Here is a 23,197-nt window from a genome sequence, read left to right on the forward strand (position 1 = left end):
TAATTTACTGGAATTACTGGTAAAAAGTGGTAGACATTCAAGTATTTTTTTCACTGACTTCTTCAAATAAAAAAGCATTTTTTTTCCATACCTGATGAATCAAAGGTGTTACTTGTAGCTGTCATACCAAAAGCTGTTTCAAAGTCAGGTTGCAAAACATTATTCTGTACCGGAGGTATTGGTGTCGCTGTCGGTGTCATAAATGCATTTCCGAATCCTTAGAGAAAAAAAGACAGCTTTTTAAAAAAAAAATCTGATTATTTCCTTTTCTTCACCGATCTTATTGGACTGCTTCCGCTTCCTGTAGAAAGCATTTATGGAATCAAAGTGTACAGAGGAGTCCTCTGGTCCATTCAATAAAGATACTTTAAATATAAACAAGTCCCACTTTCCACCACTTGACCCATAGCCTTGAATGTAATGACATTTTAAATGCTCGTCCAAAAGCTACTGGAGTTTCCTGCCTCACCTGTGCTCTTGGCAGTGCATTCCAGATTCCTATGGGTAGAAAGAAGTTCCTCACATTCCCTCTAAACCTCCTGCCTTTTATAAAATTATGTTCCTTTGTCACTGCTGGTTACACAGAAGCAATTTAAAAAGAATGTATATACCTTGTCTCAACCATTTCAGGAACTGGTTTAAACAAAATTAAGTTAGTCCCAAATAACTATCCAACCTACAGTAGCCCCACTCACCAGGTGAGAATCTTTTTACTCTCTTCAGCCCTAAAAGAAAGTTCAGCATCTACTTTGAAATTAAATTCTCCTAAATGATTGTACAATATTTTTGTGAACAGGTGGAAATGCAATCCTAATTAGTTATATTTTATGGAGGCAAGACTAGGTTGCATTGGATTCTCATTTACAGAACTGAAAATGTGTTGCTGGTTAAAACGCAGCAGGTCAGACAGCATCCAAGGAACAGGAAATTCGATGTTTTGGGCAAAAGCCCTTCATCACTTTTTACTCGAAGATTCTCATTTACAGTGACAAATTATCATAATACAAAATCTAATGTATGAATGGCGTACCTTTTTGTACATTCAATGTCTTTTTATGTGGATTTTAAATGAGTTACTGGCACATGATGGTTTGAGCTCTAAATGTGCGCTTAGGAAACAAGGCCAGTTTAACAGCAGTCAAGTTAATATCACACTATTACAACATGACGACCAACTGTTTTGGATTTTTCAAGAGAGTCTTCTAACACAATATTTTGTCCTATCTTCCCAATTACATCTTCCAGGGACACAATTTGCCTGGATTTTCTTCTCTTGTTGAAGCCATTGTCTGCAGGTACATCAGTCATGGAATATGGCTGATCTTTGATTCAGATGCCCCAGCATGTGCTTGGGGAATGAGGAGTAGCATGCGTATCAAAAACGGCAGCAAGAGCTTTTTAGGTAAAATTTTTTTAGGTAGTACCTCAGTCATTATTGATAAATGTTAAGAAATCCAAGTAACACCGGCAATGTCAGGAGGACACAGCAAGGCCTTGACTCAGCAGCTATAAATGGAAGTGAAGAGACTCAGTGCAGATTTAAAGCAACATAGGGAGAAGAAAGAGGAAGAGTTGAAATCTTTTCTGGTTGCTAGTGAGTGGGGAAGGATTATTTGAACCACGATGCTGACTGCCTTCACCCAAGTACAAATTCTGTTGCTTAACTGTCTTCATATCACTACATCAAGAGTCACCTCTGAAATGTATTGTCTGGTCTCACTGCCTTAAGAAAACTACACTGTTACAAACAAGCTTCAATCAAGAATAAGACACTTAAAATTATTCAGACAAATAAATGCACCGATACTCTAAAAAGGTAAAGAACCATCTTTTGTGCATTCTGTCTTCTCTCCTCCCACAATTAACAAAAGCCAGTTACCAGCGAGCAAGTCCGACGAAGCAGATGAACTGGAAACAGCCTGAGTGGCAGGCTGAGACTCAGTAGCAGAGCTACCAAAAGCGTCTGGTATTGTGATCCAAAGAAATGCAGCACAAAAAAAAAAGAAAAGTACTAAACTTAGACTAAATGGTTTCTGCAAACATCAGAAAAACTTACAATGCATTTCATTGAGATGAGGAATCAAACTTTAACACATAGGTTTGGTTCAAAAGTAAATTCAAGTTGCTGAACAATGTATGCAATAGTTATTTCAACCTCCAACTTGAGTTACATTAAACAATATCATGCAAATTTGACATATTGTACAATTCGAGAATTAGTTTAATCATAGAGTTATATCAGAATGAAAAATTCAGGTCTTTATTACTGCATAACAACATGCCTTAAATCAGCATGTTTAATCATTTTGTTACTTCAAGTAGATTTTGATGAATTGCGTGGAAATAAAATATTTCTACAGTTGTACATTTTTAAAAAAATCTTAGTTATTTTGAACAGCATTAAATTCTTTCAATACTCTGCTACTTCAGTTTAAAACAGCTCATCTATAGCCATACTGAATAAATGTTTAACTTGGAAAGAAATCTGAAGAGGTATACCCACCACCAAAAAGATCAATTACAGCTGAAGATTCTGATTTAGCAGGAGAGGCACTGATTGTAGGTGGTGGTGCTACAAATGCATCAACTGTAGCAGGCAGCAACATAAAGAAAAATATGTAAATAATAAAGAATACAAAAATTTCTCTCAATCAGAACAAAAACGATGACCAAGTTCAGGACCCAAAGACACAATGAATAACAGCAAGATTATTTCAGAAAATTAGAAAGAAGGTACAATAGTTTTCAGTTCACGATGTCTCCACCTCAACTTCTCACCAGGCTGACAACTGAAGCAACTGACAATAAACATGGCTCCAAAGTATACTAAACTGGGCTAAAAAAAAATGTTTCATAGCATATTCCCAAACTTAAATCTGGTAGTGTAGATGCACCTGAGAGATCTGGAAAACCAGTCCACAAGACCAGGCAATGCAAGATTTTTACCAATTATAGTTCCCATTCTCTGGTTTATTTTGATTGCATTTTGTAGGCTTTGAAGTGTGAAATGGGATACATGGAGGTGGGCAAACCTCAAATCAAAATACCCAGATTGGCTAGTCTATGTACATTGACAAATTCATGGGAAAAGTGATGTAAATTCTAAGTTTCTCTTGAGGCTACATGCAGACAATTTATATCACTCTACTCAACTCCAGAATACAGAATTTTATTGATAGGGAAACTTCAGAGATAATCAAGAGTGGGAAAAAGAAACAGCTGGAACACCCCCACCTGAACAACAGTTTTAATCTACAGAGTTTGAAGCATTAAAGCTGCAAAAAATCCCTATTCCCATTCTCAGAGTCCCACAACTTTATTTGTTAAAGTGCCCATCAGCATTTGAAAAAAAGATAGTGGACATTTGATTGATTTGACAATTCCAGCATTTTAATATTTCAGTACCACAAGGCTTCATTTTCAGTTTTCTTTACACACTCCAATTTACCTCATTAGAAGCTACCTTACTTTTAAATACACTCATTTTGACAAAAATGTTTAGTGGTCATTCAGTGCCACTTCTCTTCCAGAAAGGTTCACCTTGAAGAAATTCTGCTCTTCTCTCAATTTGTCTCTTTTATATTGCCCATCTTTGATCCTTTCTATTTTCTTCACATATTTGAGCAGGTATTTACCAACACTCATTGTTACAGTCACATTTCTTTCCTCAGCGACTGCCTCTACTTGGTATTTTACCCCGTTTCAATTGAAGTTTCATACTCGTGTTTGCAATCTATCGATTACAGATGGCCAACACTTCTTGAATCATTGCCCTTAGTACACTTAGAGATCCACACTTAGTGTTGCATGGTATCACATTGATTACCACTGCAAAAATTACTTAAGCAGTGTCCTGCTTTGAAGATTTGACCATTCATCTCATGCAAATTTTTAATACAAAAACTGCTTTTCTGTTAAGCATCCATCTCTTATTTACTTATCAATAAGCTCCCTGCAGCTTTTCAATATTTTCTTCATTCTATGACTCCTGCCTTCCATCCTACCACATAGCACCCCTTAGGTTTTCCCTCATCATCTTCCATTTTAGCACATTAAAAAGCCACAACATTTCTAACCTTTACTTGCTCAGATGAAAGGGCACGACTTGAAATATTTAAACAGATTTTCTCTTCACAGATACTGTCAAGATCTGCTTTGTTTTTATTTTAACATCTGGGTGTATACGAATAGCCATAAAGACCTTTGATCAGGACTGGAAACTAGAAGTGAGATAAGATGCTTAAACCATTTTTGGTTTGCACAAATCTTTTAAGTTGGGAAGTAGATAAATCACCGAAGAGAAGTCAGAAATGAGGAATGCCATTTGTTGTCACGGCTGAACACAATGATTTTTGAAAACTGGAAGCAAGATGATCTGGACATTTTCTATTTTTGATTGAAAGAAATGGCATAAAACATTAGAAAAACACTAGGAAGATGCACCCAGAACACGCACATCCATTCTTTCCCCAAATTACACAAACAAAAGCATATTCATTCAGACGAACATTACAAGCGTGGCAACCAGATGCAGCCTCAATTAAATGAAAACTACTGGTGAATTCCTCAATTCCACTAGAATCAGAATTTTACAATATAGAAGGCGGCTATTTGACCCATCATATCTGTACTGGCCTCCTGAAAGAGCTATCCAGCTAGTCCCATTCTCCAGTTCTCTCTCTGTAGCCCTTTAACTGCATCACTTCCAAATATATATGCAGCTCTCTTCTGAAATCTCCTATGGAATCCAACTCTATCACTCTCCCAGGGATCACATTCCAAATCCTAATAACTCTTAAAAGTTTCTCATTTCACTCCACTGTCTCTTGCTGACAATCTTGAAATTATGACCCTAGCTACAGACAAACCAATTAGTAGAAACAGGATATCCTTCCTGTCAAAAGTAGTCAAATTTTTCCTTGAGATTTTTCTGGAATATCCCAATATGTTCCTTGTAGGTGAATCTTCCTGCCAAACTGTCATCAATTTTCTCTTAATTTTTTTTAACATGCTATCACCTCCCAAATACCAGCTGATATTTCCCAAATACCCATGCTTGAACACTAGCAAATAGTGTTTCTTCCCTTGTCAGAGCACTAACATGACCCTGAAAACCTAGTTACATTCCATATGACTGCTTTAAACTAATCCACCAATTCTTTTTGACCTCCATTTGCTTGCCCTGATGTGGTTATTTTCCATCACCTCACTGTTATCCAGTCCAGAAAGACCACACTTGACAAGTTCTATTCTTCTTAACTAAACAATCATAGCCAGAGAACCTAAAAGATTTTTCTTTCCATGCTTGCACATACCTCTGGAGTTCCCCAAGCATCTGCCAGCCACCTGCTCTTCAAAAACACAATCTCAAGTTTCACATGCATGCTGATGACACCAGCTCCATCTCTCTACTGCCTTTTGATAGATCTCCTGTCTCAGATTTGCCATGCTACTTGTTATACATCCAATCCTCTAATTAAGCATTCAGAAGATTGAAGTCACTTTGTCATAAACTCGGTTCTCTCGTCACCTGTTCCATTATTTCCCAGTCATTATCTGGATGTCAACTAAGATTGTTCATAACTTTGGCCCAAAGTTAGTTACAACAGCATATGCATTTCATCAAGATACCCTATTTGCACCAAAATGACACTACCTTTGTCTCCATTCATTTACTGAAATCATCATGCAAGTCTGGTCCTTTCTATGCTTGACAATTCCAAATTCTTTACCAGCTAGCCTCCCCTCTTCCACCTTCCATTATCGTGAGCTTTGCTAAAGCCTATCATGCACCAAGACTTTTTCAACCATCACCTACGTTAATTCAAAGTCTGTTCACCACCTTCATTTTAAAATCCTCAGTTTCCAATCCTTCCACTCCCTTGCCCATTTCATCTCCAACACCTTTATTCTGGCCTCTTGTGCATTCCCAAGTTTAACAGATGCATTACTAGCAGCCTATTCTCCTTGCCTGGACTCTACAATTAATGGTAGAGCCTTGGGCAGTATTGTAGAACAAAGGGACTTAGAGGTACAGGTACATAATTCTCTAAAGCTTACATCACATATAGACAGGGTGATTAAAAAGCATTTGGTACACTTGCCTTCATTGCCCAGTCTTTTAAGAAAAAGGAGTGCCAGGTCATGTTTGAGGGTGTACAGGTCATTGGCGAGGCCGCTTCTGGAATACTGTGTCTAGTTCTGGTCACCCAGTTATAGGAAGGGTATTATTATTAAGATGGATAGGGTTCAGAAGAGATTTACTGGGATGTTGCCGGATATGTAAGGTTTCAGTTATAAGGAAAAGCTGCATAGGCTAGAGCGCTTTTCCACTGGAGCATAGGAGGTTGAGAGGTGACTTTACATAAGTATATAAAATAATGAGTTGAAAGGTAGAGTTAATGGCAGTTGTCATTTCCCTAGGATGGCGGATTTCAAGACTAGGGGGCACATTTTTAAGGTGAGAGGAGAGAGATTTAAAATTGACATCAGTAGGATGGTTTTTGCTCACGTTTAACCTGAAACCATGAGACTTCATGAAGTCTGGAGTCAAACATTGAGGAATTCTAGGGCAGCTCCCTCCCGATTGTATTCCACCATGGTGCCACCTGTGTTGGATCTGTCCTGCAGGTCAGACAGCATATATCCAGGCATGGTGATGGTGGTGGTGGCGTTTGAGACATTGTAAGGTCTGATTCCGTGAGTGTGACCATGTTAAACTGTTGCTTGACTAGTCTAAGAGACAGCTCTAATGTTGTAACTAGACCCCAGAAGTAAGGAGGACTTTGCAGGGTTGATTGGGTTTTTTCTTCCACTATCTCTTCTGATGCCTAGCTTGATGCTAGGTGCTGTGCTCGGTTTCATTTTTGTGTCGAGATGTTATAGCGATTGATACAGTTGAGCATCGCGCTAGGTCATTTTGGAGGGCACTTGAGAGTCAGTTAACTATATTGCTGTGGGTTTGGCATTACATCAAGATCAGAACAATGTGATGTGGATGGCAGATTTCCTTCCCTGAAGGATGTGTGCACTCCAGATGCAGTTTTTGGATACTCCGAACATTGAAAGTGTGTTTTTCTGTTCACCTGTTTTGGATTAGTAGTATAGGGGTAATACCACTCAACCACTGTCCCCCATACCATGTTGCCATTGTCTTTGAAAACCTATGTTTGGGACAGCTCATTGCTTGATGAGGGGTGGGGGGTGGGGGAGTGAGCATGTCAGGACGCTTAGGAAGTCAGGGAAAATGAAATCTTTTCTCGGTACTGACACATTACCAACATATTTCATTTAGTTCTGGCTCATTAGTGAGCATGATATTTTAACCTTTTTCAATTCTCACGCCACAAGTCTTTGCACATCTTGTGTCTCTTAATCATCTCTTTTGTTTATATGGTCACTGACAAGATTTCATTTCATGCCAACATGTACAGACTTGCTTCAGTTTGAACCCATTAATTTCTGTGACAGAAGGCAACTTTTTTTTTGATTTTAAAAATTGATTAGTGTCCCTTTATTTCATTCAGATATGTGTTATGCTTCCAGAATTGAAGAAAGGTCCACAGCTAAAATATTTTCTCTTTCCAGATGCTTCCAGCATTTTCTACCATTCTTCCCCAGAGTTCAAAGTTAACTGTATAAACAATTACTTCGATTCTTGATATTAAAAATCTGAGCAACTAAAGGACAGCTAGAGTATTGGTGAAAGAAGAGGTGTGTCAACGCTTTTCATCTGCATTCAAGACAGATTTTTAAGCAGACAATAATTACTATTGCCAACCAATTAGCATCAGTTTTTACACGTGATTAGTTAAGGCACTAGCATAGGGAATGCATCTGGGAACACCTGTTCCCCAAACTGGGAAGGGCACACTGTACGGACCTGTTCTTATTGTTTGCAGAAAAGACTGCCCTGTATACGAATGCTTGCTGGAAGTTACAAACAATTAGGAACAAATAATTCACGCATGCATTCCCCACAGCAATGCCTCAACCAGAGCAGATTTAAAACATAATTGAACAAAAACTTGACGTTAACCGTTAACTGGTAGATTCTCCATTGCAACACCTATAGCAGACTTCATTTGCCATCCAATCAGCACCTTTTCACTTATACAATACAAATTGAATGTCTCCTTTGAAATGTGACATTCTGCACCTGTTCTGACCAGTGCAAGACGAGAAGTGTCAACATCTCTCTTTTGCCAGCAATACTCAAGTACTGAGCTACCCAGCGTCTACAGATACCTAACAGCACAATATGCTGGCTATACACGAATGCTACAAGTGAGTGTGTGTGTTTGGGGGTCCGAGTTGGACAATTTAAATAATCGAGTTCCATTTTAAATACACAGCATGGAAATCATGCTCTCCCACATCAGCAAATACAGAACTATTGCTAGCAGAGAAAGTACCAAAACAACTTTCTCATCTTGTAAGCCACATTCTAGCTTCTATCAACATGGTTGCCAACTTTGTTGAAGTTAGAGTGCTGTTGCTCTGTGGATCTAGTCTCCTGAGGAATTGAATAGGGTTCCCCAGACTCATTTGCTTAAAAGTCAACAATCACAAAAAAATTAAAAAGTCAGTGACTGACCACTTTGCCCTAAGCATGAGCTTTAAAATTAATTTGTTCACATGGATACTGACACAATCTCCAAACATATGCGCTCAGAAAGAAGAGGATGACTCACCAGATAACAGATCAGCAGTAAGACTATTTTCAGGCAAAGGAGAAGCCCCACGAGAAGGGGTTGTGAAAGCATCTTTGGAAAGTGAAAGCAAATAAATATCAATAATTAAGAGACCAATTAATCCCTTTTCCAAAAAAATGGTATTGTACACAATTTTACATTTAAAATGGACTCCAAAGATTATATAAAATACTTGTAGATTTCTCAGTATCTGATGGGAACTGAACATTTTCCTGTTTTGTACCTGATGCAAACAGGTCTACACTAGGAGCGGTTTCTGGTTTGGGAGTTGCAGGTGCATTTGGTTCAGGTATTGAATCAAACAAATCTAAGAGCAAAGATAAGAAACATTAATCGTCCATCCCCATGTGAAATCTCCACAGTAAAAGAATCTTGATTACATTAAAAAAACATTTAAAATATCTAATAACACAAGCTAACCTGTGACCAGAAATTATGCACATTCTCTCCAAGGACTTAAATAAGTTTGCAAAAAGTTTACAAGGTATTAAAAAAAACGTAATTTGCTGAATTATCACCATCTTAGATCAGAAATGCCAAGATAAAGAATAAAATTACCACCGAAAATATCAAGAACAGGTGCAGTGGTGGTGACAGTAGTATCAGCAGTTGTTGTGGTAGGAGGTGCAGTAGTAGTAGCAGTCGCAGTAATAGTAGTAGTAGTAGCGGTCGCAGTAGCAGTAGCAGTAACAGTAACAGTCTCAGTCGTAGTCACACTAGTTGTTGTGCTGGTAATGGCACTGGTAGTTGTACTGGCAGTTGCACTGGTAGTGGGGGTAGTTGCAGGAACGCTGGCCTCAGCAGGCTTCATAGCAAAAAGGTCCAGTTCAGCAGCAGCCTCTGCACTACCTTCAGATGGTGCAAAAGGGTCTTTGGAAATGGACAGAGGTGGGGAAAAAAGAAGGTCAGAGGATGGAAAGTAAAGGGTTTACAATCAAGAAACTAGGGTTAGCATCTACACAGCAGTGGAGTGATTTATTTCTCCATAAAGTAGTAAATGACACTTCATTAACCCTGTCACATACTTGTGTAATTAGTTCGAAAAGTTGCATTTAAAAGGAGGTGGAAAAAGATACTATTTTTGTCTTGCACTCAAGATATTTTGCACAAATATCAAATTCAAGGGGAAAATAACATTCTTACTGCATAACAGGGGAGTGCTCATTGGTTGGCAAGTGGGTTCTGCTTGGAGAAGCATCACAATGCAGAATACACCTATTAATGTTGATTGACAGTTACAGATTGGCTTTGTTAAATTTTAAAATCAGACAGCTGCTGAATCAAGGGCTGATCAAACAGAGTCAACTTGCCTGCATTCTCTGTAGTGACACCTCTACCAAGCAAATGCTACTTGCCAAGCAATCACCACTTTCCTCTCATGCAGTAAAACTTCAGTTGTATTCTTGCAAAATGGCTTGATGAGTGCAAGACAAAAAAAAACTTAAACAAAATGCTTTTATTTTAATCACGTTCAAGTTCGAATCTCCCAAATAACTATTTGTAGAAGGGTTAATTTACATTGTTAGGGAAACAACATTCTATACATTCTTTGCACAGACAACCAAAATAATCACAAAATAATAGCAACACCTCATCAAATTGTACTGATTAGGATGCTTAGTGATTTTAAAACACGTCAAAACCATTCCTTGTTAAAATAATTATTTTTCTAGTATTTTAGACTAAAATGCAAGTTTTAGTACTACAAAGTGGTGTTTTTATGCTGGGTGATATGAAGAATAATGGCACTGCTTTAGCAACAGCAGATAAAAAAAATACTTGGCTGAATCAGAGCAGGGCTATATTTGAACTCAAGCTGAACTTTAGACCTCAAATGAAGGCTGTGGGATGGAGAAGACAGATTTTCAACTTGCAGCTAAAAATCACCACTAATTAGTTAAAAGTACATATTGCAGAAGCAGATGGGAAGTTTTTAGATTTGGTCTTCTCAATTTGGCAGTAAGTATGCCAGTTCAGTGCTCGATAGTTGTTCCCTGATTTACATGACAGACAACTGGCTGGCTTCCATACCAGACCATTAAGGTATCTGAAGCGTTACAGACGGGCAGGGAGGGTGATGATTGAGGATAGTACTGCCTGTACAAATACAGCAGAGACACCTCTTGAGGAAAGCCGGTTAGCTAGAAAAGAATCACTTTCAACAAGCTGAAATAAACAGTAAAACCTATTGGGTAGGAATTGAAGGGAGGAGCTAGGTAGCAGTTGGCCAAAGATTGTTGAGGGGCTAGGAGGAGAATACTCCTGGTGTCTTTTTTAAAAAAATGTTTAAAAACTGACAAGTTTCTAGGTGACTGTGTGCACTTTTTTTTAAGGAATCATTAGTTAGGTCACTCAATACTTAAATGTGACTGAATTGCATGTTTAAATTGCATTTGGTCCTCAGACCAGTTAGACAGTCTCATCTGTTTAAGTAGAAAGTCTGGGCACACAAATGACACACAAAGGGTTGTCTGCCATATTTTCTGCAACCAGTCATCATTATACATTTAAGAAATGGTTAGTCAGTTGTTGCAAACTGCCTTTCAATCCTTCCCAATCACTTAAACTGGTTCCTTACAATTGAAGTCTCATCCACCACAATTCTACATAAATCCCAACCTATCAAATGGCTTTTATCACCATGAAGTTGGATTGTTCTAACTGTTCCTTTGCTAGCCTGCCCTTTCCCAGAAATTCAACTTGTTCAGCACAGCCTTGTTCACTCATCAAACTTGTCGACCAAGAATGGCTACGCCATTCCAATTCCTCAAATTCTTCCTGTCCTCTCATCACTCTACCTCTGTAATCTTCAGTCTTTCTTTAAAAAAAATCATTGATGTGGGCATCACTAGCTAAGCCAGTATTAACAGTCCAACCCTAATTACCCAGAGTGGAGTTAAGAGCCAACCACCTTGCTGTATATCTGGTTTCAGACTAGATAAGAATGGCAGACTTCCATCTCTAAAAAGATAGTGAACCAGCTGGAATTTTAACAACCATTAACAGTAGTTACAAGGTTCTTAATAGGTTAGCTTTTAATGCAAGACTTTTTTGTAAAAACTGAATTCAAATTCATATTGATAGAACACAAACCTGAGGTTCTGGATTACTAATGCAGTGACAGTGCAGCGTATTGTCATCTTCTTCCCCTATTGCTACATTTTGCTTAATAGCCTCGACTTGACTTCTTCTGCACCCTTGCCTCCTCACATCACCACTGATCCCATTGCTGATTTTAGCCTTTCCGAAGGCACTGCATGGCTAAACTTCTGTATCATTAAGACACATATTTACATAACAACCTCAATTACCTGAACGAGACAGGCGCGGAGTACTTTGTTTGGATAACTAATTGTTAGGATAACTGAACGTTTTTATGGGACCTTGAGATCTTGTTCAGATGATCCAAAATTCAGATAATCGAAGTTGTTCTGTATATTACAACTTTCATAACACTGATCATTATATCCCAAAGCAGTTTACTGTCCATGAGATGCTTTGTGTGCATTGCTTTACGATCCTCAGTAACCAAAATATGCCATGTCACAAGGGATAAACTTCCCTGTTCTTTGAATAGGGCCTCCTCAACTTGTATAATAACCAAAGTGTGCAAACAAGGCTTCGGTTTTCGTGACTCACTCAAAAGAAAGCACTCACGAGGCAGGAGTCTCTCAATGCACCACAACAATCTTGGCATCAATTTCCCGCTCAAATCAAAGATAGGTCAAAATCTGATTGAAGATTTGTAGCTCGGGTATCCGTTGTTGTGGTTCTGCTCGCCGTGCTGGAAGTTTTTGCTGCAAACGTTTCGTTCCCTGGCTAGGGAACATCATCAGTGCGGTGGGAGCCTCGTGTGAAGCGCTGCTTTGATGTTTCTTCCGGTATTTATATTGGTTTGTTCTTGACGCTTCCGGGTGTCAGTTTCAGCTGCAGTGATTTGTATCTGGGGTCCAGGTCGATGTGTCTGTTGATGGATGTTCTTGGTGACATCCATCAACAGACACATCGACCTGGACCCCAGATACAAATCACTGCAGCTGAAACTGACACCCGGAAGCGGCAAGAACAAACCAATATAAATACCGGAAGAAACATCAAAGCAGCGCTTCACACGAGGCTCCCACCGCACTGATGATGTTCCCTAGCCAGGGAACGAAACGTTTGCAGCAAAAACTTCCAGCTCGGCGAGCAGAACCACAACAAAGATAGGTCACAAACCCATAACTATTTGCTTCATGGGAAAATGCAATTAATTGAAAGAAGGAAAGCTTCCAATTATCCTTCAAACTCTCTTTTTTTGCACTAGTATTTCTATTCACCAAGATCATAAACTTGGCATTTCTACCAGGGTGGGGGGATTAGGGTGCAGAGCAGGACAGTGAGAGCCCAGAAATCCCAGGAGAGAAGAGATTTCTCCATTTCTCCCACAGCAGCCAATTTGAAAGGATGGGAAGCCAAAGGTAAGAAACTGCAGCTGGTACTGTTGTTGGTTTTCCAGCAGTTGAGAAAGACTGGGCTTGCAGAAAAGTGATGGTTGGATAGACGAGGGTTAGGATGCTGGCAATCTGGATAGACCAGAGGTTAATGGAGTCAACATGGGATCATTGCCCAGGAGATGGCACAGTAATAGGAACTGGAGATGGGATAGTGGTGGTTACGGTGGTGGTGGAGGTGGGGCAGGGGGGAAGCTGCAATCAACAGCGGAGAGATCTTGAGGGACCAATGATTAGTCCTAACTCTTCTTTGCTCACATGGAGTGTTGCAACTACTATCCTGCTGGACACAACAGTTCTCTCCTTCATTTCACCAGTTCTGGAAAACTCAGCCAGCAGCTGTCATTTTTAAATCAAGTTCCCATATACACACAAACACATAACATAATTTATACCAGTGGAGTTCTTGCAGAAGTGGCTTGAAAAACACACCAATTCCCTGGGTTTATACCAATCTTATGTTAAAATTATGGGGGACCAGAATAGCCCAAAATTCGCTGTTTAATAAAAAAGCAAAATGTAATGTGGCAGAGGTTAAACAGTATGTTTATACTGGAAGTTTGTGGGCACTGATCAAAATGCTGTGCATTAAAATTATAGATAGATTGCAGTGGTAACAGAAAAATACACCACTCAGATTGTGCTGCACTGGTAGAGGATGTATGAAAGGATGCTGCCTGCAAAGAGTAAATTCATTGCGGGGGAAAACATTGGGGAGGAGACGCTAGAGGAAGGGAAACTCAAATGAGGAAGAAGGAAAGCAGTTAAGGAATCAGTATAGAATTAGGCACTCAAATATTAGCTGTCAGAGCAATATAAAACAAAGAAAAATAGTGTTACAAATTTATGGGATAGTAGAAACATAGTGGGGACTGCTGACAACACACCCAAGGATATTTAGTTCTGTTATTAAGGATACAAAAAAAAAAATTCCCATGCAATTTATAACACTGGATTATTTTTCTTTTCCATAAAAAGCAAAGTACATAACAGTACATACTTTCAAAAACAAACGAGAAAATCTGTGAACTCAGGGTATCTTAAGAGAAATACCATGTCAGTAATGAATAACCAAAAATGTTAGTTCAGTGACAACTACAAGTAAACTGATAAGACCCACCAGTTCCAGCACATGCATCAAGCGCTGCTGCTGCAGGGGCTGCTGTTGCTCCTGCCCCTTCAGATGTTGTTGATTCTTCAGTAGGCGAAGCTGCAAATGCATCTAAAGATGCATTACCAACACCATTCACAACAGAAAATGGGAGAGAAAAGCAAAAAGAAGGAAACAGGGATATACAGAGCAAGAAACAAGTCACAAGTCTGTAAGCTAAAGGCAAATAAATGCCCCCATTTACAGTGTACAAATTCCCCAAACTTCAAGACAAATGTTGGAATTTTAGCCATGCAAGAAATCACTTCAAAAGGATGGATGGTTGAGGTTTGAGGGTGGGAGTAGGAAGAGGGAAGAGTTCCGCTTTGTATTTCCCATTAGACAGCAAAGATAAACAAATGTGAATCAGCATGTCAACGCTTCCCTTGGAAGTGTGCATTATTTTTGATTATGTATTCACATTTTAAAGCATCATATTTACCACTTTGATGGTAATTTAATGTGATTTTATAAATGAAACAATTTGTTGATCTCCATAACTTAGCAAATTGTAACAAAACAGGTAAAGAATTTATACACTACCAGAATGTCAATTTGTACTGTGAATAGCAAGATAAAATTAGATTCTCCAAAGCAAATGGCATAATTCGGTTTTCACTTCATATCCCGTGCTTGAACTCAAAGCACGATTTTCAGTTATGTCCTTGTAAGAAACAAACACCCATTTCTCCTCTTAGATACCTGAACCTCCAACTAAAATATGATGAGAATTAAAGCAAAAAAAAAAATGATAGTACAACATTACTAATTTGTCACAGCATCAAGGCAGGCTGTTCTAAGGTGGGATACCATGTTAATAAACTGAAACAATCCTATTCAAAGTCACAAATATCATCCGATACAATTGTGAATGCAATAAACATTCATTCATCGCTCTTGACTTGTTAATACATTTTGATTCATCTGATCATAATGTCTTCCTCCAAACCTACTACTACTTTTATCATCCACCTGGGTGCGTCTGCTCTCATCTCGTTCCATTTCTATCTGCCTTGTCTGCTCATTGCCTTTACAATCTCCCAGACAGTCTCTTTGGTCCCCACATGTTTCTCATCCACAAGGCACCCCTTAGAAACTATATGAAAGTTGCATACATTATTTTTGGAATTTGGATTTCAAATGGAGGTAGGTGGTGTTGGTTATTTCTGTATCAAGGTTTTCTTGTTTTAAAAATAGGTTAGAGTTCTACAGCAAGAGTGATCGAAATCTAGTAGTCTATTCGAAAGCAGATCCTTGTGACATTAATGGAAAGAGGCTTATGCTGTTGGGTTTACAACAGGCATAGTAAACATTTATGAAAAATTCATTTGGTGGTATGTTGGGTTTCAGTACTGGGTCAACACTTAATGAGATGGCGTTATGGCGAGCTGCCTTCATAAACCACTGTAGTCCATTTGCTGCAGGCACAACCTACTGGAAAGTGACTAAGAGTTTAATTCAACAACATTGGAAATATCTCACTCCACCCCCAAGTTGGGATGGTGCGAGTGACTTGGAGAGGAACCTGCAGTGGTGTTCCCATGGATCTATCACACTTGTCCTTCTGAATAGTACCTGTTGTTTGGAACGTGATGTCTGAACAGCTTTGGTGAGCGACATGCAAGGTCTTTGCTTTGTTTTAATTTCATAGGAATCCAGAAATAAGTATTTTATTTATTTTAATTTAGAAGACATCAGTATTGAATTCAGAAGCAAGTTTACCTTCTCTCCTGGACGTTCTGTACAGTTAACAGAATTCAGCAGAAGAGGTCAGTTTGAGAAGTTTCCCAAACATGAGAATTTGATTAGAAATTTGCAAGTTACTTAAACTGAGTAAGTTTAAACTGTCAGCTGTGTGAAATGCTCACGTTTAGAGATTTGGAAATGACTCATCAAGAATCTAAGTTTCCACTTAGAGTTTAGATAGGGGTATTATTTCTTTAGAATTGACTCTGTAATGGAGTGTACTGGAAAAGATTGAAAAACTTCGAATGCATCGTAGATTATAACTCTCTTCTCTACTTAGTTTGCATTTTAAAAGAATCAGAGACAAACTTCTGTTTTTGTTGAAGAAAATCTGCAGCCTTGTGTGAATATTTCAGTTACCAACTATGCTAACTAACTAAACAAAAAAAAAATTAGAATCTATCAAGCCAGGTTCCACTCTGGGACTTGACTTGTTGTTAATTAGTACCATTAGCTGGGACACAACAACTTCAAAAAAATACTACATCAGCTTTCATGCGAACAGGGATTTTGCAGCTTTCGAACAAATCTGATTTGCCATACTGCTCATCAGATATCAAGTACTGAATGTGCAGAAATTTTCTCCAATTATCTACTAGAGAAAATCAAAGTCGATAGCCTTCAATACCCATCACAGAAGCCCCTCAGTCCTTGGACAAAAGACTTCAGTTTTAAAAGTGAAGATTTTTTTTTAAAACACAAATTTCCCCTCTAATTCTAGAATCCTTCATGAGGGAAAGCATCCTCTCAACATTAATCCTGTCATACATCCTTAGAATCTCACAAATTTGAATTCTTCACTATCTTAAGCTTTTAAATAAAAAAGATCTCATTCATCCAAACTCCAATGAAAATTAAGCAACCTGCTCAACAGTTCCAAATAAGATAACCTCTTCATCCCAGGAATTAGTGTTGTGGAACTTCTCAACTGCTTTCAATGTATGTGCATCCTTAATTTATGAAAGAGACCCAAACTACACACAATATTCTCAGTACTCAGTTCCTATTTCCCCTTCTTAATGTGACTGTCCTCTTATTTCCATTCCATATATCACTTTACATGGTATTGAATTTCATGTAATACTGCCTTACTGTCAGAAATAATAGATGTAAATGACATTCCAGGATCTTGATACTGGATAGCTCTGCACAACACAAATTAAAATTCCATACATATGTAAAGTTAGTCATTATATCCTTTGGAGTTTCCTCTATCCTCACCTTCAAAATAGATTAGGATTTTTTTTTAAAACTTGTGACACTAAGATTGGAATCATCTGTTCTATTGCTTTTTCTTTTGCATCCTTCCACTGACCTACAGTTAAACTTTCCAAAGTTTTTCTCCAACAGCCTCAGTACTGAACTCTCATTTTCCACTCTTTGTTCTAAGCTCAACTTGTTTACGAGATTCATGATCATCTTTCACAACCCTATCCAACAAAATATTGCCTTGTAAAAGCAAATTACTGCAGATGCTGGAATCTGCACTGAAAACAACAAAGTCTGGACATCACAGTGGGTCAGACAACAACCATGGAAAAACAGCAAGCTAATGTTTAGAGTCTAGAGGACACTTCATCAGAGCCGCCTTCCAGGATTTCATGTTGGTAATATTGTAAAGCTTTTCCTCTTCACTGGTCCTGCTGCCCTCCTTTACAAATTTGCTTTAAGCCCCTTCCTCTTAAAATACTCTCCCTTGACCACATTGTTCAAGCAAACTACCATCCAAGCACCAAACTTTTTTCTCTTCAAGTTCAAAACTTGAATTTTCCTCAAATTCATGCCCAAATCACTCTAATCGTTCTTCTCCCCACTGTCAACACCAAATATTTCCAATTCCACAACCTTGCTTTCCATGTATAGCTTAGCACATCATGGCTGAAGCACTCACCCACACTTAAGAAAAACTAGAACTTACTGCTCCCATGTTCATCATTAAAAATCACACACCAGGTTATAGTCCAACAGGTTTAATTGGAAGCACACTGGCTTTCGGAGCGACGCGCCTTCAGCAGGTGATTGTGGAGGGCTCAATCGTAACACAGAATTTATAGCAAAAATTTGCAGTGTAATGTAACAGAAATTATACATTGAAAAATTGATTGTCTGTTAAGCCTTTTATCTGTTAGTTTCACTTCTTTCATGTGTAAATCAAAAAACTTTTTTTTAAAGTTGCATTCTCAGGTTAGCTGTTAACAATGGTGATAGCTAGACAATATGTTGAAGGTGTTAGCCCCCTGTGTTCTCTGTCTATGACCTGATGTTTAGATTGATTCTAATCTAAAAATTGAGATAACAGAGTTTTACATAAATTCCTGCAGTTTTTGAGCTCAGAGTTCTACATGAATGTCTGCAGTTTTTGAGCAAAGTGCAATGTAACTCTGCAAGTACAAATTCACCCCACAAAATGTATGTGCATGTGGGTCTTTGTCTGTCTGTGTCTGTCTGTCTGTCTGGGGTGGGGGTTGTGAGTGCGAGAATGTGTGAGAGAGAATGAATGTGTGTGTGAGAGAGAGAATGTGTGTGAGTGTAGTGAGTGCAGAGTGTCTTAAGTCTGAGGGGGTTCATGTGAGTGTGTGGGAGTGTGTGTCTATAAGGGTGTGTGTGGGTGTCCGTGTGTATGAGAGTGTGTGTGTGTGTAGGAATATCTGTATGTGTGTAGTGCAATGGTGTTCACCTGTAATGTGACATGAACCCAAGGTCCCGGTTGAGGCCCTCCCTATAAGTACCGAACTTAGCTATCAGCCTCTGCTCGGCCACTTTCCTCTGCTGCCTGTCCCGAAGTCCACCTTGGAGGGTGGTCACCCGAAGGTCCGAGGCTGAAATGTCCTGGACCACTGAAGGTGTTCCCCAACTGGGAGGGAATCCTCCTGTCTGTTGTGCGGTGCCCATTCATCTGTTGTCGTAGCCTTTGCTTGGTTTCCCCAATGTACATTGGAGGCAATACATCATATTCATCATATTTGCTGCACTTCATAAAAGTAAGATCATCCAAACTTCAGCTTTCTATATCCTGATGCTCACCAACTAATTCATCTCTCCAATCACCTGAAGGAACAGCACTCCGAAAGAGAGTGCTTCCAAATAAACCTGTTGGGACTATAACCTGGTGTTGTGTGATTTTTAACTTCATTCATCCATGACATACTCAATCTGAAAAATTCTAATCCTCATGCTCATCTTCCCATATGGTGTAGCAGTTAGGATTCCTGGTTTCACCAAGCAGCCCGGGTTTGACTCCCGGTATGGGAAGTACAATTTTCAGGGCAGCACGGTGGCCCGGTGGTTAGCACTGCTGCCGCACAGCACCAGGGTGCCAGGTTTCATTCCAGCCTCAGGCGACTGTCTATGTGGAGTTTGCACATTCTCCTAGCGTCTGTGTGGGTTTCCTTCGGTTTTCTCCAACAGTTCAAAGATGTGCAGCTCAGGTGAATTGGCCATGCGAAATTGCTCATAGTATTAGGTGCATTAGTCAGAGGGAAATGGGTCTGGGTGGGTTACTCTTCGGAGGGTCGGTGTGGACTTGTTGGGCCGAAGGGCCTGTTTCCACACTGTAGGGAATGTAATTTAATCTAAATCCATCAAAAGGTGTGCTGCCCATATGTCATTTCAAATTCTATAGTCCTGAGAACTGTGCACCTTCCATTCCACCTTCTTGTGCAGCCTAGCACCCTTCATCCCACATTTGCTAGTTTTACTTTCAGCTGTAGAGATTTCAAGCTCTAAACATCTCTATTTCTTCATATCGTTTTTCACAACACTTTTGATTACTTATCCTGATGTCCCTTTGCTCAGCTCGATTTTTATTTGATAATACTCGAAGTAGCTTGAGACATGTGGCTACAATAAAAAAGCTGTTTTTGTTGCCAACCCATAGTAGTCGATGCAAACTGTACAGTGCTTGCATATACAGGCCAATGCAGCAAAGAAAGCAGGGCATTATATTCAACTTGTGTTGGCATGGCAACAGTTAACACGCTACAAATTTTACCTATAGATCAGTATGACAACAGCATCAACAAGTCTCCAGATTTTATCATTTAATGAGCTTCAATTTAACTTCTCACATAGAACTAACAATAGGACATTACATAGCTTTCAGTCAACAACTTGCAAGTGGATTGGTTTTACACCAGAATTTGAAAGAACTGCTTAAAAAATAGACTTATTCTGTATTATTTAAGACTGAATGTCCTGCATTATATTATGTTTCCCTGAAAGCAGACATAATTAAACAAGAGCTCAATATAAATTTATAGCACTTTTTGTTGAGTGATTTTTTTCCAACTACAAACACGAGATGTGAAATATTATTTCTTACATACTAGCAATGTTAGTACATGAACTTACAAAAGTTATGGTCATGTTAAGACTTCCAGAATGCTTAACTTGTGCAGGAATGGAATAAAAGTCATTATTTAATGAAAATACAACTGAAGCTATTGTGTGCTTAGTCAAACTTTTGAGTCCACTTTTCAAATTTACGGGCTTAACTAGCCCAGTTGCAAAGAATTTTATTGTAAAAGGAAAGGTTTGAAAATTATGTTTCATTTATGCAAAATCATGATAGCAACAGGACCTGCATTTTCCTACTGCTCACACATTCCACACTTTAAACAATGATAGACCAGTCAATGTAAATGCATTGAAATAACTATTATGACTATATTCTTGTCATAATTGGTGTTCATCAACAGCACGAAACAGAATTTTACAAAAAGATTCTACACTGAGAATCAACTAGAAAAGTTAAATCACAAACCTTGCAAAGAACAGGCACAGAAAACCAGCAAGGAACTACTGGATGGCCTTAAGGCCAAAATGTCAAATGCTTTCAAGAGGAGTCGTCAGATATTGTACCGAGGGCCAAAGAGATCAAAGGAGATGGAGAGAAAGCAGGAATAGGGTACTGAGTTGGATGATCATATTGAATGGTGGAGCAGGTTTTAAAGGGCCTATATCTGTTTCAATTTTCTATGTTTCTAAAGTGGTTTGAAATGTACTTGTGCAACAAAAAAAGACAAAAAATGTGTTAAGTTTCTCATTTCTGATAGCTAATCAATCCTTTGTAAAAACCTTGTTCTAATGCCTTCCATAAAACTGTAACATCATTATTTTGATATATTCCCTGATATAGATGACAGAAAGCTGTGTGAACTGAGATGAGGATGCAGAGATGTTACAGTGCAACTTGGATGGGCTGAATACATGGGCAAACATACGATATAGATGCAGTATCATGTAGATAAATGTATGGTTATCCATCTTTGGTAACAAATATAGGAAGGCAGATTATTATTTGAATGTCTGTAAATTGAGAGGGAGAAATGTTCAATGAGACCTAGTATCTTCATGCATCAGTCACTGAAGGCAAACGTGCAGGTGCAGCAGGCAAAACATATATTGGCCCCCAAAGCACAGAAGATCCAAGAGGAATAAGGAGGTCTCGCACTGGTTAGGCCACACCTGGAATATTGTGCATGGTTTGGTTCCCTTATCTGAGGAAGGATATTTCTTGCTACAGAGGAAGTGCAGCAAAGGTTTATCAAATTGATTCCTGGGATGGTGGGACTGACATATGAGGAGGGATTGCATTCTTTAAAATTGAATTCACTGGATTTTAGAAAAACAGAAAATTCTAACAGAACAAGGCAGGATAGTCACAGGAAGGATGTTCCCAATGATGGCCGTGGTGGTGGCTGAGATAAGGAGAAAATTCTTCACCCAGAGAGTGGTGAGCCTCTGGATTTCATTTCCACTGAAGTGGTTGACACTAAATCATTGTGCATTTTCAAAAAGGAGATAGATATAGCGCTTGCAGCTAAAGGGATATATTTTGGGCAGGGGAAGAGGAGGGCAGGATCAGGCCATTGAGCTTGATGATCAGCCATGATCATGTTGAATGGCAGAGCAGGCTTGAAGGGTTGAATGGTCAAATGTTGCAATGTTTCAATGTGTGATAAAATTGAATTGATCTGAAGCATTAGGCTGTTAATCATCTCAGGAAACTGAAAAGGACCAACAGCATGGAATCTAGAAAAACAAGCCTATCAGAAATCCTGCAAGATCTACTGAATCCTGAATCCGTTAGCAAGCCACAACTGGTCAATGTTATGAATGGGTTGGGCAGACAGGCCCTCAGCACAAAGTCACTGTCAAGAAACAGAGAAGACAGAGGAAGATTGGGCCTTTATCTGGGGATATGAGGCAGACCAAAGGCTGTGGTCAGGGGAAATCAGAGGTAAGAAACAGATCAATATTCAAATATGGAGAGCCAAGAAAATTGGCTAGTTTGAAGAGGTACTCATGGGGCTTATTAAGCAGATAGATGGATTCACAGAGGAAAGTCACTCATCTCCTGGACTTCAGAGCCTGGCTTCCTATGTAAATGTTAGGTTTCCCAAGGGAAACAAAACCTCAGCCAGCAGAATTATGTTGGAACTAATTGTTCCAATGAGCATGCTGCCTCATTTGAATACTTAAATTACTACCTTGCCTCTTGTGAGGGTATTGTTTTTCTGGTCATGCCCCCCCTCGAAAGAAGTTAGAGGTAGTGGAGGTTCAGGATTCAAAATGTTAATTCACATTTTAAAAGAGCCATTTTGAAGGTCTAGTATTTGCTCTACAAATTGCTTCTCTCTCCAAAGATGCTACCTGACAGTTTTTTTGCTTTGCTAGGTTTCATTGATTCACCGTAGTAGACTTTAAAAGTAGGAAAACCCTAATAAGCCAGTTAATATTTTTATAAATTCCCTCAAAAGTAATCGCAAGAAAATCAACTTTCTCCTTTTATACAGAGGTCTGTGTGCAAACAAATTTCTATACAGTGGGTCCATTTGCTACTCTTAAGGTGTCGAAAAGTGTGGCGCTGGAAAGGCAGCATCGAAGGAGCAGGAGAGTTGATATTTCGGGCAAAAGCTTCTCATCAGGAACATTCCTGAGGTGATGAGGTTGCCGATGGTCTGGGAGATGATGATTTGTCGATGGAGGGGGTGGTAGGAGGAAGTGAGTTGGCACCTGGCTTCAGCAATGCAGAGGTCCGTGCACCAAACTACCACTATGTCCCACCTTGTCCGCTGACAGTGAAACTGGGT

The 23,197-nt window shown here is 39.1% G+C and overlaps 1 protein-coding gene across 12 annotated transcripts in view; it reads right to left on the reverse strand.

Moving 5' to 3' along the window:
- The window catches only part of snap91a (synaptosome associated protein 91a), a 225,365-nt gene that overhangs the window by 43,965 nt on the left and 158,203 nt on the right, over positions 1-23,197 (reverse strand). For 6 of the 12 annotated variants that reach the window (XM_060850085.1, XM_060850076.1, XM_060850092.1 and 3 more), the window contains 6 exons: positions 14,328-14,429; positions 9,273-9,584; positions 8,938-9,021; positions 8,694-8,765; positions 2,504-2,587; positions 92-217 (listed from right to left, as the gene is read on the reverse strand). In XM_060850085.1, coding sequence (XP_060706068.1) covers positions 92-217; positions 2,504-2,587; positions 8,694-8,765; positions 8,938-9,021; positions 9,273-9,584; positions 14,328-14,429 — 780 coding nt within the window. The remainder of the gene's footprint in view (positions 1-91; positions 218-2,503; positions 2,588-8,693; positions 8,766-8,937; positions 9,022-9,272; positions 9,585-14,327; positions 14,430-23,197) is intronic. The other 6 variants (XM_060850138.1, XM_060850128.1, XM_060850147.1 and 3 more) reach the window with 4 other exon arrangements.

This window comes from Hemiscyllium ocellatum, chromosome 3 (assembly GCF_020745735.1).
Source record: "Hemiscyllium ocellatum isolate sHemOce1 chromosome 3, sHemOce1.pat.X.cur, whole genome shotgun sequence".
Taxonomy (NCBI): Eukaryota; Metazoa; Chordata; class Chondrichthyes; order Orectolobiformes; family Hemiscylliidae; genus Hemiscyllium; species Hemiscyllium ocellatum.